This window comes from Loxodonta africana, chromosome 5 (genome assembly GCF_030014295.1).
Source record: "Loxodonta africana isolate mLoxAfr1 chromosome 5, mLoxAfr1.hap2, whole genome shotgun sequence".
Classification (NCBI taxonomy): Eukaryota; Metazoa; Chordata; class Mammalia; order Proboscidea; family Elephantidae; genus Loxodonta; species Loxodonta africana.
Genome location: NC_087346.1, coordinates 79,959,960 through 79,974,577, shown reverse-complemented (window position 1 = coordinate 79,974,577; position 14,618 = coordinate 79,959,960). Strand labels below are relative to the sequence as shown.

The following is a 14,618-nucleotide window of genomic DNA, read 5'->3' as shown; positions in this document are numbered from 1 at the left end:
GCACTGAACAAAACCAAAGGATAAGAGTGCCCTCTATGGTTCTTAGGAGAAGATACTAAGCCCCTGCTGCTGGGTAGATTCTGACTCATAGAGATCCCATGGGGTGGAATGGAGCTTCTCTGTGTGTTTCCCAGGGCTGTGAGTTTTTGCAGAGGTGGGCTGCTCCATCTTTCTTCCATGGAGTGGCTAGTAGATGCAGACCCCAGCCTTTTGGTTGGCAGTCAGGTGCTTGGCCACTGTGCCACCAAGGCACCCAATCAGAAAATTTTCCCAGGAAAACCAGAATACAAAATTTAAAATAAAATAAATAAATAAAAATAATGAAGTGGCCCAAGTTCAAAAAAAAAAAAAGTAAAAATACACAAAATCCTAAGAGAAGAAGGATCAATCAAAAGCAAAACATGAAGAAGAGGAAATTTCTTCTGTGGAGGCCAGACTAACCCAGAGAATTGATAATTTTCAGACTGTGGTGCTAAATATGTCCAAAAAAGGAAAAAATCATGCAGAAAACAAACTAGCAGAAATCTGGAAGCAAATGAACAAAATGAGAGACTCAACAAGGAATTGAAAAAAAAAAAAAAGCAAAAACAAAAAGAATTACTGGAACTGAAGAATAAAGGAACTGAATTAGTAAAAACAAGAGAAACATTCAACAGTAGAGTCAAACAGACAGAATATAGAATAAATGAATAAACTAGAAGACAAAACAACTGAATTTATCAAATCTCAAGAGAAACAAGAGAAAAGAACAGAGAAAAGCAAACAAACCCATAAGGAAACAGGTGACTCAATTAAGAAACCTAACATTAGAATTATTGGGATTCCAGAGCACCACGACAACAATAAAGGCATAGAAACGATTTTTTAGAGATCATCAGAATTTCTCAGACCTACACAGAAAATCAAGCTTGCAAATACAGGAAACTGCAGGAACTCACGGCCCTCCCCCACCAATCAGAAGAGACACAAAAAGATCAACACTGCACCATATCCTAATCAAGTTCTTGAAAACCAAAGACAAGGAGAGAATCCTGAAAGCAACAAGAGAAAACCACAATATAACATATCAACAGTCTTTCATAAGAATCAGTGCAGATTTCTTCCTAGAAACTCTAGAGGGCAGAAGACAATGGTGTAACATATATAAAATACTGGACAAAAACACTTGCCAACCAAGGATTCTTTACCCAGCCAAGTTGTCATTCAAAATCAAATGAGAAATCAAGACACTCCCAAACAAACAAAAGCTCTGGGAATTTGCCCAGCTTTGCAAGTATTACTCAAAGGGGTACTCCAAATGGAAAGGCAAGAGCATTAAATAAATACTCATATCTGTACGTGGGAAAATGAATAAATAATGGGAGGAAGAGAGAGAGGCCCCAAAAATGCAACAACATGGTTAATCATTAGTATCAAGTGTATGATAGTTTTAGAAATAAACTCAATAATTAAATTCCTCAAACAATACAGCATCGAGTTTGTAAGAAATAAGCACAAAGTAAACTTTTCAAATACAGGTTATATATTGATGTTAATGGAGATACACCAACAGAAACAGAGGAGGGAGGAGCATATCAGGGATAGATTTATTATGTTAAGGTTGTTTTTTAACTGTTGTTCATATGTTAACCATTGTTTATAAATGTAAGCTGTGTAATAAATGTTAAGACATTACCAAGAAAAAACATTCAGAAGAAAAGAAGAAAGCAAAAAGGCTCATCACAAAAAGCAGCCAAATACAAAAACAGAGAAATCAGAATAAAAAAGCAAAGAAGCTACAAAACACTCAAAAAGCAAATAACAAAATAAGTGAGGTAGACACTTTGTCTTCAGTAATAACCTTAAATGTAAGTGGTCTAAATGCCTCATGCAAAAGACAGAGAGTGGCAAAATGGTTAAAAGGAACATGATCCATCCTTTTGCTGTCTATAAGAAACACACCTTAGACATAAGGACACAAACAAATGGGAAATAAAAGGATGGAGAAAAATATTCCATACGACCCATAACAAAAAAGAGCAGGGGTGGGCATACTGATTTCAGATAAAATAGGCTTTAAATCAAGATCTATTACAAGAGATAAAAAAGGGCATTACATAATAATAAAAGAGTCAATTCAGCAAGAAGACATAACAGTTATAAATACATATGCACCTAAGGGTGATGCTCCAAAATACATGAAAAAAATACTAACTAATATGAAAGGAGAAACAGACAATTCCACAATAATAGTAGGGGACTTTAATACACCACTTTCAGTTGTAGACAGAACATCTAAAGAGAAGATCACTAAGGACATGGAGAACTTAAATAAAACCACAAGCCAATTGGACCTAGGGAACATATATAGAACACTCCACCCAGTATCAGAACAATACACATTCTTGTCCAGCACATAAGGATAATTTTCTAGAACAGACCATATGTTAGAACACAAAACAAGTCTCAAAAAGTTTCAGAAGATCGAAATCATACAAAGTATCTTCTCTAACCATAATGATATAAAGTTAGGAATGAACAACAGGAAAAATAAGGGAAAAAAATATATGGAAACTAAATACTATACTACTAAAAAACTATTGGGCCATAGAAAAAATCAAAAGTGAAATTTAAAAATTCCCAGAATCAAATGAAAATGAAAACTCAACACATCAAAACCTTTGGGACACGGCAAAAGCAGTACTCAGAGGAAAAGTCATAGCAATAAATGCCTACATTAAAAAAGAAGATCCAAAATCATTACCTTAAACTGATAACAGAATAAATAGAAAAGAAAGTGTAAAAGAAGCCAAAAGCTACCAGAAAAAAAGGAAATAATAGAGATAGAGGTAGAAATAAACAAAACGTAAAGTAGAAAAGCAATAGAATCTACAAAACAACTGATCCATCAGAGATAAAGACGATCTTAACTGATTACTACAAAAAATTGTACTCCAGCAAATCTGAAAACCTAAATGAAATGGACAAATTCCTAGAAACACAGTACCTACCCAAAGTAACACAAACAGAGGGAGAAATTTTAAACAGACCCATTCAAAAAGAAGAGATTGAAGATGTCATTACAAAAAAAAGAAAAGAAAAATGGCAAAAATAAAAAGCCCATGACCAGAGGGCTACACTGGAGATTTCTATGGAACATTCAGAGAGGAGCTGACGCCAATTCTACCCAATCTCTTCAAAAACACAGAATTGGAAGGAACACTACTGAACTCTTTCTGTGAAGCCGGCATAACCCTGATATCTACAAAAAAAGGCAAAAACCCGTTAAACCAAACTCCTTGCTCTCAAGTGGATTCTGACTCATAGAGACCCTGTAGAACAGAGTAGAACTGCCCCATACGGTTTCCAAGGACCAGGTGCTGGATTCAAAGACCTCACAAAAAAACAAAATTGCAGACCAGTATTCCTTATGAACATAGATGTAAAAGTTTTCTACAAACTTCAGCAACATATCAAAAACTTCATAAACCATGATCCATTGGAATTTACACCAGGATTAAAGGGGTGGTTCAACATTAGAAAACCAATCAATGTAATCCACCACATAAATAAAACAAAAGAACCATACGAGCATATCAATTGATGCAGAAAAGCATTTGATAAAATTCAGCACTGTTTCCTGATAAAAACTCTGTTTTAAGTCGGCTCTGACATAAGTCGAACACCTTTTTTCCTTAGTTTTCATTATTATTGCCTTTATTATCAGTATCTTCATAAATCCAATATTTATTCATCTATAGGAGCTGGTATGAGAATGATAATATCAGCAAATTACAAACTGCAACATTGTATGTAGTATATATTACTAACGATAAAAAACCAAAACAACTAAACCCTTGCTGTCAAGTCAATTCCGGCTCATAGTGACACTGAAAAAAAAAAAAAATTTTTTTTTTAGTGACACTAGAGACCTAAAAATAATGACATGAACAGACATATGCACAACTATGTTCATTGCTGTTTTATTCACAACAGCAAATAAACGGAAGCAACTGAAGTGCCCACCAAGGGATGTATATTGTTGTTTCGTTGTGTGCCATCGAGTCAATTCCAACTCATAGTGATCCTATAGGACAGAGTAGAACTGTCCCATATGGTTTCCGAGGAGTGCCTGGTGGATTCAAACTGCCGACCTTTTGGTTAGCAGCTGTAGTTCTTAACCACTGCGCCACCAGGGCTTCCATCAAGGGATGAAGAGGTAAGCAAATTGTGGTATATACATACAATAGGATACTTTTATGCAACCATAAAGAGCAATGATGAGTCTGCAAAGCACGTTATAACATGAATGGATCTGAAGGGCATAATGCTAAGTGAAATAAGCATATAAGGACAAATATTGAATGATCCTTCTTTAATAAGAAGACAACAAGAATAGATATATATATATAAAGACACCAATGTTCTTTGGTGGGGAGGCAGGGGGAGCATGCTTTAGATCGTAGAGACTTTTTTTTTTTTTGCTGCATAAATGGCACCAAATGTAGATGTAGTGAGTGCAGCACAACCAAGTAAAATGAGTATTTGAGCACATACGGATGGATATGGGCATACTGGTGTACGGGTAGGTACAGATGTATGCATAGGTGAGAACGGATAGAAGTATCTATAAACCAGAAATCCAAACCTGTTGCTATTGAGGTGACTCTAATTCATAGCGACCCTATAGGACAGAGTAGAACTGCCACGCAGGGTTTCCACGAAGCAGCTGGTGGATTCAAACTGCCGACATTTTGGTTAGGAGCCATAGCTCTTAACCACTGTGCCACCAGGGCTCTATAGGTACGTGTAAATACAAATATGTGGGTAAGGTACGTGTAAATACAAATATGTGGGTACAGGCACATATATTCATTGAAGACGCAAATAGAGATAGATACTCCACAAACATAACCAAACATCATCCAAGACTAATTTTCTGGGTTTGAAAGTTTAGGAACGTAGTCTCATGGGATGACTCAGTCAGTTGGCATAACATAGTTCACAAAAATCATGACCTGGATCCTATGAAGTGAGTAGCACCTGGGGTCTTAAAAGCTTGTGAGTGGCCATCTATGACACAACTAGGCGTCTCTACTCGCCAGGAGTAAAACAATAAGAAGGCAACCACAAGCTCAGAGAAGAAAAAAGTCTACACGAACCACAACCTCACCTACCCTGAGACCAGAAGAGCTGGATGATGCCCAGCTACCACCGCTGACTGTTCTGACCAGGGTCACAGTAGATGGTCCTGTGTAGAATGGGAGGAAAATGTGGAGCAGAACTCAAATTCTTACTTAAAAAAAAAAAAAAGCCTATGAAATCACCTTTTAGCAAAATAACAGAATGACACACAAAATAAAAGATATTACTCATAACATCAGTGCATTAGTTAAAAACCATCAGTATGAGGCCAAAAGGTCAATAACGACTCAAACAAAAAGCTAAGAAGATAAGGGGGCAGGGAAACTATAGTCCTGGAAACAATACAAATGGAACACAATTAAATAGAATGTTGACACATTGTGATAAATGTAACTAATGTCACTGAACAATTTGTGTAGGAATTGTCAAATGGGAACCTAACTTGTGTAAGCTTTCACCAAAAACTCAATAAAATATCATTAAAAAAAAAAAAAAAGCCACAGAGTAGTTCTACTCTGCACAGATGAGTTTCCATGAGTCAGAATCAACTTGACAGCAACCAACAACATGATGATTAAATTGCTGTATAAATTTAGCACATCCATATCTTGTGTGTGCATTAGGTTTTTCATGTAAATAAGAAAAGATGCTCATCTCAAAAGAATGTTCGGGACTGTTTCATTTGAAGCATTTTGCATTTGTCACAGAATAGGTGAGTTAAGAATGTGTTTAACTTGTATAAATGAATGGTATTATGGTTGCCAGAGCAGAGAGTGTTAGACTTGCAAACCTAAGAGACATAACTCACAATTTCCAATCCCCCATAAAGAGACTCTTGCTTTGTGACCCCCATCTGAGGAATAAATGGTCCAAGTAGGAAGGTATATTCAATCATCAATAATTATATAGTACCCGTGTTCATAATATATAATCAATAAATGTCCGTTGAATGAATGAAAGACAATTTACCTCCTTCCTATCTATCCCTCAAAGCAGAAGAGGAGACTATCATAAAGATATATTGAAATCAAATGCATTTTCTGCTAACCTGATATTTAATTAACCAGTTGCTGTGAAATCAACTTCGACTCACAGCTATCCCATGTATATTAGAGTAGAACTGTGCTCCACAGGGTTTTCAATGGCTAATTTTTTGGAAGTACATCACCACATCTTTCTTCCAAGGCACATCTGGGTAGATTTGAACCTCTAACCTTTTGGTTAACAGCAAAGGGTGTTAACTGTTTCCAGGGACTCCAATGCTTAATTATAGACTTTAATTATTATTATTAGTTCTATTCTCTAAGTACATTGTGGATTAAAAAGTCTTTTGTGAGTTGACTTGGGAACCTAATCACCAAACATCAATCATTGTTTAAATAGTATATTTTGTGGCATACATTCCAATTACCCAACATATACACTACCTTTTGGAGTAAAACATTGGGAGCTCAGGAACTGCCCTCATTAAAATTAACAAAATGTAAAAGTTACTGGAACCAGGCTTAGGTTTTCATGCATGCCTTTCAAATGCCAGCAAATGTAAACGTGGCTAAGAATGAAGTCACTATAGGGTGTTCCCTTCCTTTGGCAAGGAAGACTTCTTTATCGTTTCAAAAATCATAACCAGATACAAACTAAGTCTATACCCCATAACCCATAATGCTCAGAGATGCAAATAATTCTCAAGGAATTTTTCTTACACATAATTACAAAGCTGGAAACACAGTAGTCAGGCCTCCCTTCTTTGTAGTTCCTTCTTAATGACTGGAATTTGATTCCTGTCAACAGCTGAAGTTGTTAAATAAGTGAATACAGTTGAGAAATTCAATCCTTTTTTGGAAAATACCATTTTTTGAAAAATGGGAGGGGTTTGGTGGCTCAAGATTTCTACTGACCCTTTGAAAATGCCTTTACATATTTTTAGTAAAATAAAAACAAACCAATATGGTATGTTGTTGTTAGGTGCTGTCGAGTCAGTTCCAACTCATAGCGACCCCATGCACAACAGAACGGAACACTGCCCAGTCCTGCGCCATCCTTATAATCATTGTTATGTTTCAGCCCATTGTTGCAGCCACTGTGTCAATCCACCTCACTGAGGGTCTTCCTCTTTTCCGCTGACCCTATACTTTGCCAAGCATGATGTCCTTCTCCGGGGACTGATCCATCCTGACAACATGTCCAGAGTATATAAGATGCAGTCTCACCATTCTTGCTTCTAAGGAGCATTCTGATTGTACTTCTTCCAAGACAGATTTGTTCGTTCTTTTGGCAGTCCGTGGTATATTCAATATTCTTCGCCAACACCACAATTCAAAGGTGTCAATTCTTCTTCGGTCTTTCTTATTCATTGTCCAGCTTTTACATGCATATGATGCCACTGAAAATACCATGGCTTGGGTCAGGTGCACCTTAGTCTTCAAGATGACATCTTCTCTTTATAATACTTTAAAGAGGTCCTTGCAGTAGGTTTGCCCAATGCAGTGTGTCGTTTGATTTCTTGACTGCTGCTTCCATGGGTGTTGATTGTGGATCCAAGTAAAATGAAATCTTTGACAACTTCGATCTTTTCTCCGTTTATCGTGATGTTGCTTATTGGTCCAGTTGTGAGGATTTTTGTTTTCTTTATGTTGAGGTGTAATCCATACTGAAGGCTGTGGTCTTTGATCTTCATTAGTAAGTGCTTTAAGTTCTCTTCACTTCCAGTGAACAAGGTTGTGTCATCTGCATAACACAGGCTGTTAATGAGCCTTCCTCCAATCCTGATGCCCCATTCTTCTTCTTGTAGTTCAGCTTCTCTGACTATTTGCTCAGCATACAGATTGAATAGGTATTGTGAAAGGATACGACCCTGACACACACCTTTCCTGGCTTTAAACCACACAGTATCCCCCTGTTCTGTTGAATGACTGCCTCTTAGTCTAAGTACAGGTTCCTCATGAGCAGGATTAAGTGTTCTGGAATTCCCATTCTTTGCAATGTTATCCGTAATTTGTTGTGATCCACACAGTTGAATGCCTTTGCATAGTCAATAAAACACAGGTAAACATCCTTCTGGTATTCTCTGCTTTCAGCCAGGATCCATCTGACATCAGCAATGATATCCCTGGTTCCATGTCCTCTTCTGAAACCAGCCAGAATTTCTGGAAGTTCCTTGTTGATACATTGCTGCAGCCATTTTTTGAATGATCTTCAGCAAAATTTTGCTTGCATGTGATATTAATGATATTGTTCTATAATTTGTGCATACAGTTGGATCACTTTTCTTGGGAATAGGCATAAATATGGATCTCTTCCAGTCAGTTGGCCAGGAAACTGTCTTCCATATTTCTTGGCATAGATGAGTGAGCACCTCCAGCGCTGCATCTGTTTGTTAAAACAGCTCAATTGATGTTCCATCAATTCCTGGAGCTTTGTTTTTCGCCAATGCCTTCAGAGCAGCTTGGACTTCTTCCCTTAGTACCATTGGTTCCTGATCTCATGCTACCTCTTGAAATGGCTGAATATCGACTAATTCTTCTTGGTATAATGACTCTGTGTATTCCTTCCATCTTCTTTTGATGCTTCCTGCATGGTTTAATATTTTCCCCATACAATCCTTCACTATTGCAACTCGAGGCTTGAATTTTTTCCTCAGTTCTTTCAGCTTGAGAAACACCAAGCGTATTCTTTCCTTTTGGTTTTCCATCTCCAGCTCTTTGCACATGTCATTATAACACTTTGTCTTCTCGAGCCACCCTTTGAAATCTTCTGTTCAGCTCTTTTACTTCTTCTTTTCTTCTTTTTGCTTTAGCTGCTCAAGTTTCAGAGTCTTCTCTGACATCCATCTTGGTCTTTCCTTTCTTTCCTGTCTTTTCAATGACCTCTTGCTTTCTTCGTGTATGATGTCCTTGATGTCATTCTACAACTCATCTGGTCTTCGGTCACTAGTGTTCAATGGGTCAAATCTATTCTTGAGATGGTCTCTAAATTCAGGTGGGATATACTCAAGGTCATATTTTGGCTCTCGTGGACTTGCTCTGATTTTCTTCAGTTTCAGCTTGAACTTGCATCTGCGCAATTGATGGTTTGTTCCACAGTCGACCCCCGGCCTTGCTCTGACTGATGATATTGAGTTTTCCATTGTCTCTTTCCACAGATGTAGTCAATTTGATTCCTGCGTGTTTCATCTGGTGAGGTCCATGTGTATAGTCACCGTTTATGTTGGTGAAAGAAGGTATTTGCCATGAAGAAGTCGTTGGTCTTGCAAAATTCTATCATTCGATATCTGGCATTGTTTCTATCACCAAGGCCATGTTTTCCAACTACTGATTCTTCTTCTTTGTTTCCAACTTTTGCATTCCAATCACCAGTAATTATCAATGCATACTGATTGCACGTTCGATCAATTTCAGACTGAAGCAGCTGATAAAAATCTTCTATTTCTTCATCTTTGGCCTTAGTGGTTGGTGTATAAATTTGAGTAATAGTCATATTGACTGGTCTTCCTCGTAGGCACATGGATATTATCCTATCATTGACAGCCTTTGAGTCAATTTCAACTCATAGCAATCCCATGTGACAGAACAGAACTGCCCCATAAGGTTTTCTAGACTGTAATCTTTATGGGAGCAGATTGCCGAATCTTCTCCCAAGTAACTGCTGGCTGGGTTTGAACCGCCAGCCTTTTGGGTAGCAATAAAACTCTTAACTGTTGAGCCACCAGGGAACCTTAATACTAAAAAGCAAAACCAAACCCACTGCCATTGAGTTGATTCTGACTCACAGATCCTTAATAGTAAGCATTAATTATCTGTATTTACTATAATATAAATTAATTTTAATTGACCCATAATACATTATTTAAAATTATATAGTTACAAAATAAATTATACAATTTAGTTTTGGTTAATTTATAATATATTGTGAGTATTAATAACCATGTGCCGGCACATCACCCTAATTTAGACCCTAATTTGCTCATTCCTGGATTATACGTATGAAGCAATCAGGTCCTCAGGCCCCAGCCCCCCTGCTCCTTCCCACCCTGCACCCCACTGCCAGATTTATTTTCTTCAATCATCAATCGCAGTCCATCATCAAGGGACTCTCATTACTTTATCACTCCTTTATTTAAGTCCTATGATGTTGTATATTTGACTACGTACGGGCTCGGGTCCAAACATCTTTGATCTGGCTTTTTGGTTCTTCATAATCTGACTGCCTCTTGTCACTTCTCTCTGGCAGGCTGATCAAATAAAGCATTTTCATTCCCATCACCGACCCTTTACCAAATGTTATTTCCCCTTGTCTATTTCTTCCTCTCTTCTCTATTCTTCCACATCTTCCCCAGGCTTTAAGGCATCACTGTCCTCCAGGCAGCCTTCCCCACTACTCTACTGCTCACTGTTGAGGGCTTTCTTCTCTAGTTTCATGAATTTTTTTCTTATTTTATATCTGTTAGTCTTGTTCAAATAGAACATCAGATTTTTCTAGGGTAGAATCATGTTTTAGAAATCTCTGAACTCTTTTTCCACTGCCACCCCCACATACTCTAGCATCTTGCTGACGATAGCAGGCCCATCACCATCCAGTCAGTTCTGACTCATGGCAAGCGACCCTATAGGACAGAGTAGAACTGCCCCTTAGAGTTTCCAAGGAGCAGCTAGTGGATTCGAACTGCCTACCTTCCAGTTGGCAGCTGGGCTCTTAACTACTGTACCACCAGGGCTCTCAGTAAATACTTCCTGAGCATTAGGTCATCCAGACAAGGTGGAGGATGAGAAGGCCGGTGACATCCAAGCCACGGCAGGCAAGAGCAACAGTACTGTTTCCAAGTGAATCTCAGACCCAGTGCTCATCTTCAGTCTTTACGCTCCACATCACTGCACCACTAAATTGTTACTGACTACATCCTCTTCAACTTTGTTAAATCAGTCCCTTCACAATAGCCCTGGTCTTAAGTCTGATCCACCTCCAACCAAGTTCACAATACCTTTTTAACCATCTCTCTTACTCCCAGGACACAGTCATAATGAAAATTTTCATTTTAATCCCACGTCTTTTCTCTCTATAAGACAAATTCCCATCCTTTTTTCACTTGCGATGCCCACCCACTTCCCAGGCTTGAAGGCAGGGCTGATATCCTGTAGACACTTGAGCTATGGAGACTCTCCTCCCACATTAATGCCCCAAGCCCAGATGTCCCTGCTCCTCATCCCAGCTATCTCTACAAAACATAGCTGATTTCCCTTCCCTTCACTCTCCTTAAAATGGCCACAGTGCAGAGGATAATGCCCCAAGTGGTGGGATCTTCCCACTTAAATGCCTTGGGGCTACCTTTCTACACTGGAAGCCAGCAGAGCCCACTTCCAACTACACAAACCTTCCCCGGCAACTGAAGTCCCAGCTCCTTAACAGAGAACACGGACTCCCAAGGAGGCAGGAGCTTCCTGGGGATTCCAGGCATCCTACTACTCCTCCCTCTGATCACTCTTGCCTCACACTTGTGACCCCACCCACTGGTCCTTAAACTGACAACCTAGCTTTAACCCTTGAAATGGTTTCCTTCGCGCAATCGCTCCTTAAGGTAGGAACAAATATCTTTCAAGTAAAACACATTTATTTCACTGCTAGTGCGCTCAAAAGAAGATTTCTTTTCCCTTTCCTCTGCTTCCCTCTCAGCAACTGGAGATTCGGGTCTCAGAAGTTGAGCCTTCTTTTCTCTCCCAGTTCCTCCCAAATGCCCCTGCAAGAAATTAATCCATTCCCAAGAGGGACTTTCCTGACCAGCTCTAGCCTCTGTACCGGTCGTTCCCTCCTCTCTAGAGCACACACTGACCGCACACACCAGGCATATGTTTTCCATCTCGTTCTGTTCTCCCGGACGGCATCCTAAATCAAGGAGTTCCCTTCCCTCTAGCCTCCGGAGGCTATCCTTCTTAGTGCAGACGCGCTTTCTGTAGGGAATTGCCCTCCCACGGGGGCCCGCGCCCCCACGGTCTGGGGGCAGTAGCGCCCCGCGCTCCCGGACTCTGCTCTGCACTCGTCCGCCGCTGTCGACTTGCGCGCTGCAGAAGTGGCGTGATCACGGGATCCCTTCCGCGCTCTGGCCTCCCCACGCGCCCAGCCACAGCCTCCAGCAGGTGCAGCCCCAGGTGCCCAATTGCTGGATCCTAAACCCGCGCTCGCTCAGTCGCCGAAGTTTTCCCACCCGCCCCTGCCAACCCGGTGCACCTTCGAGTCCCGACGTCAGCGCGGTTCAGGTTTCGCCCTCTCCTACCGCTCCAGTCCCAGACTTTACTTTTGGGTCTAAGGTGTCGGGCGAAGCCACTTACCCAGGGCGAGGGCCAGCAGCAGTGGCAGGCAGCTGGCGCCGCTGCCCGCGACGGTCCGGTCCATCAACCCCGCTCTGCGGGGCTGGGCAGCCCCCTGGATGCCTCTTCCCCACTTCTTTTGCCCCCTTCCCGAGCCTCGGGTGCCCGGTGGGGTGCCTGGAAACTAATCCCGGAGCCAGAAGGAAGCGAAACTACTCCTCAGGCTGGCACCCTGGCTCCAGGGCAGGGAAACACCCAGCGCAGACGGGCGGCTCCGTGAGTGCTGCGGGGAGGAGGGAACCTCCTATTTATCCCCGCTCCTTTCTGCACACACCCCACCAACTAGGCGCAGGAATGGGTCTTGGTAGCCTCCACGTTGCTTCCACCCAAATTACCCTACACCCACAGCCAAGGGCATATTGGGGCTGCCCTTGGCCCAGCTCACCCGCTCCCCCTGCTGGGTTGCACCTGACTGTTCATTTCCCTGCCCCCTTGGGGAGTAAACAAGGTAGGGAGCAGTGGAGGATCCCCTTGGAGGGGTGTCAGATATGCAGGATAGGCCTGCAAGCAGCTCTCAGGGACGGCTGCTCTAAACTTCTGGAACCCACAGAGGGAGAGTCGGGACCCAAACGTGTTCTGGAATTCTCACATCTTATTTCAGCTGATTGCTGATGTCATGGAGAAACCAGAGCCAACACTGACTGTGGTTAACTTCAGGCTCTTGACAATTTGCAAGTTTTTCTGTTACACACACAGCAATTTTAAAAGAGTCATTGATGTCTTTAAAAATCTTAAAGCTAGCATCTTAGTTTTCAGTATGTTCTGTCTTCTAAAAATTTGTTGAATACTTGGGTTTTTTGGCTCACCAAGACCTACTTTTAGAAATTTCACTTATATTTTTATTTATTCCTTTATGCATTTATTTGTTATATTTTTATTTTTTAATTTGTTTATTCTATTACAGTCTTCATTTTAGTTGGGTCTATAAAAATAAGGAAGGAACCTTGGTGGCACAATGGTTAAGTACTGGGCTGCTAACCAAAAGACTGAGAGTTCAAAGCCGTCCTGTGGCTGCACTGGAGAAACACTTCATGATGTGTTCTTGTGAAGATTACAGCCTAGAAAACCCTATAGGCTGTTCTACTCTGTCACATATGGTCACTATGAGTCAAAAGTTGACTGACAGCACCTAATAACAACAACATAAAAATAAGGAGACTGTTTCTTGCTTGTGGCTTGCCAAGCACTGTCTCTACTTCATCACACTTCCTCTGTATGGAGAGGTGGAATCTGACGGTTCTGCACCAAACACATTCTGGAACACAAAGGCATCCTCACAGTTTTCAGAGACAGAAAGCAGCAACCACTTTTACCTTTCGGGACTAACATATTTGCCTCCAAAATAACTAACGGGTACAAATGTTATGCTGTTCTTTGTTCCTCTTGGAAGATCAATATATGTAGCTATGCACCCTTAGTACAAAGTTGTACTTCTATGGCAACCAAAAGTCCAATAAACATATTTTTATATATGAAATGCAATTCAGGTGTCTGCTCCATCCTCCCCATTGCTTATATTAAACAAATTATTATGCACTTTTCTCCAACAAGTGACATTTCATCTTGAAACCAATTCAAATTATTTTAGTGCTCCAGACAACCAATGTATCCAGAGGAATAAAAACCAACTCTTAATTTTCATAATCCCATCCCAGCCCTCCACAACAGCTCATAAAACACTGACAGAGAGGGCAGTCAAGATGTTTAGAGAAACTCAAGGTAGTAGGATAGTAGGATACCGTACCCCAGATAAAAAGGACTGAAACACATGAAGCCAAGAGATTTGTGTTATCATCTCTCTGCTTTTTACAATTCCACTCTCCCTTTTTCTGATATTCTGTTCTTCCCTCATGATCAGGGCCAGTAGGAATCTACTTGATGGCAATGGGTTTGGGCTTTTTTGGTTTATGTTAAGGCATCTCTCACTCCAAAATGACACCCTAGCCAATAGCCTTCCTGCTATCCCCAGAAAAATGTTACTCTTTGTTTTCCTTTTCCATAGATACTAAGAAAAATTAAAACACACCTAAACAGAAATTACTGAATGTTTATTGAGTATTATAAAGTGTCAGGACTTGGTCTAAGTAGTCATCATTCATACCATCCGAATGATAAATTAACTTTTTCAGGCTACTG

At 40.3% G+C, this 14,618-nt stretch overlaps 1 protein-coding gene across 1 annotated transcript in view; it reads right to left on the bottom strand.

The window, feature by feature from the left end:
• Positions 1-10,383, bottom strand: part of BTC (betacellulin) — a 51,624-nt gene extending 41,241 nt beyond the window's left edge. The window contains exon 1 of the mRNA XM_003414216.3: positions 10,275-10,383. Coding sequence (XP_003414264.1) covers positions 10,275-10,383 — 109 coding nt within the window. The remainder of the gene's footprint in view (positions 1-10,274) is intronic.
• Between the last annotated feature and the right edge of the window lie 4,235 nt (positions 10,384-14,618).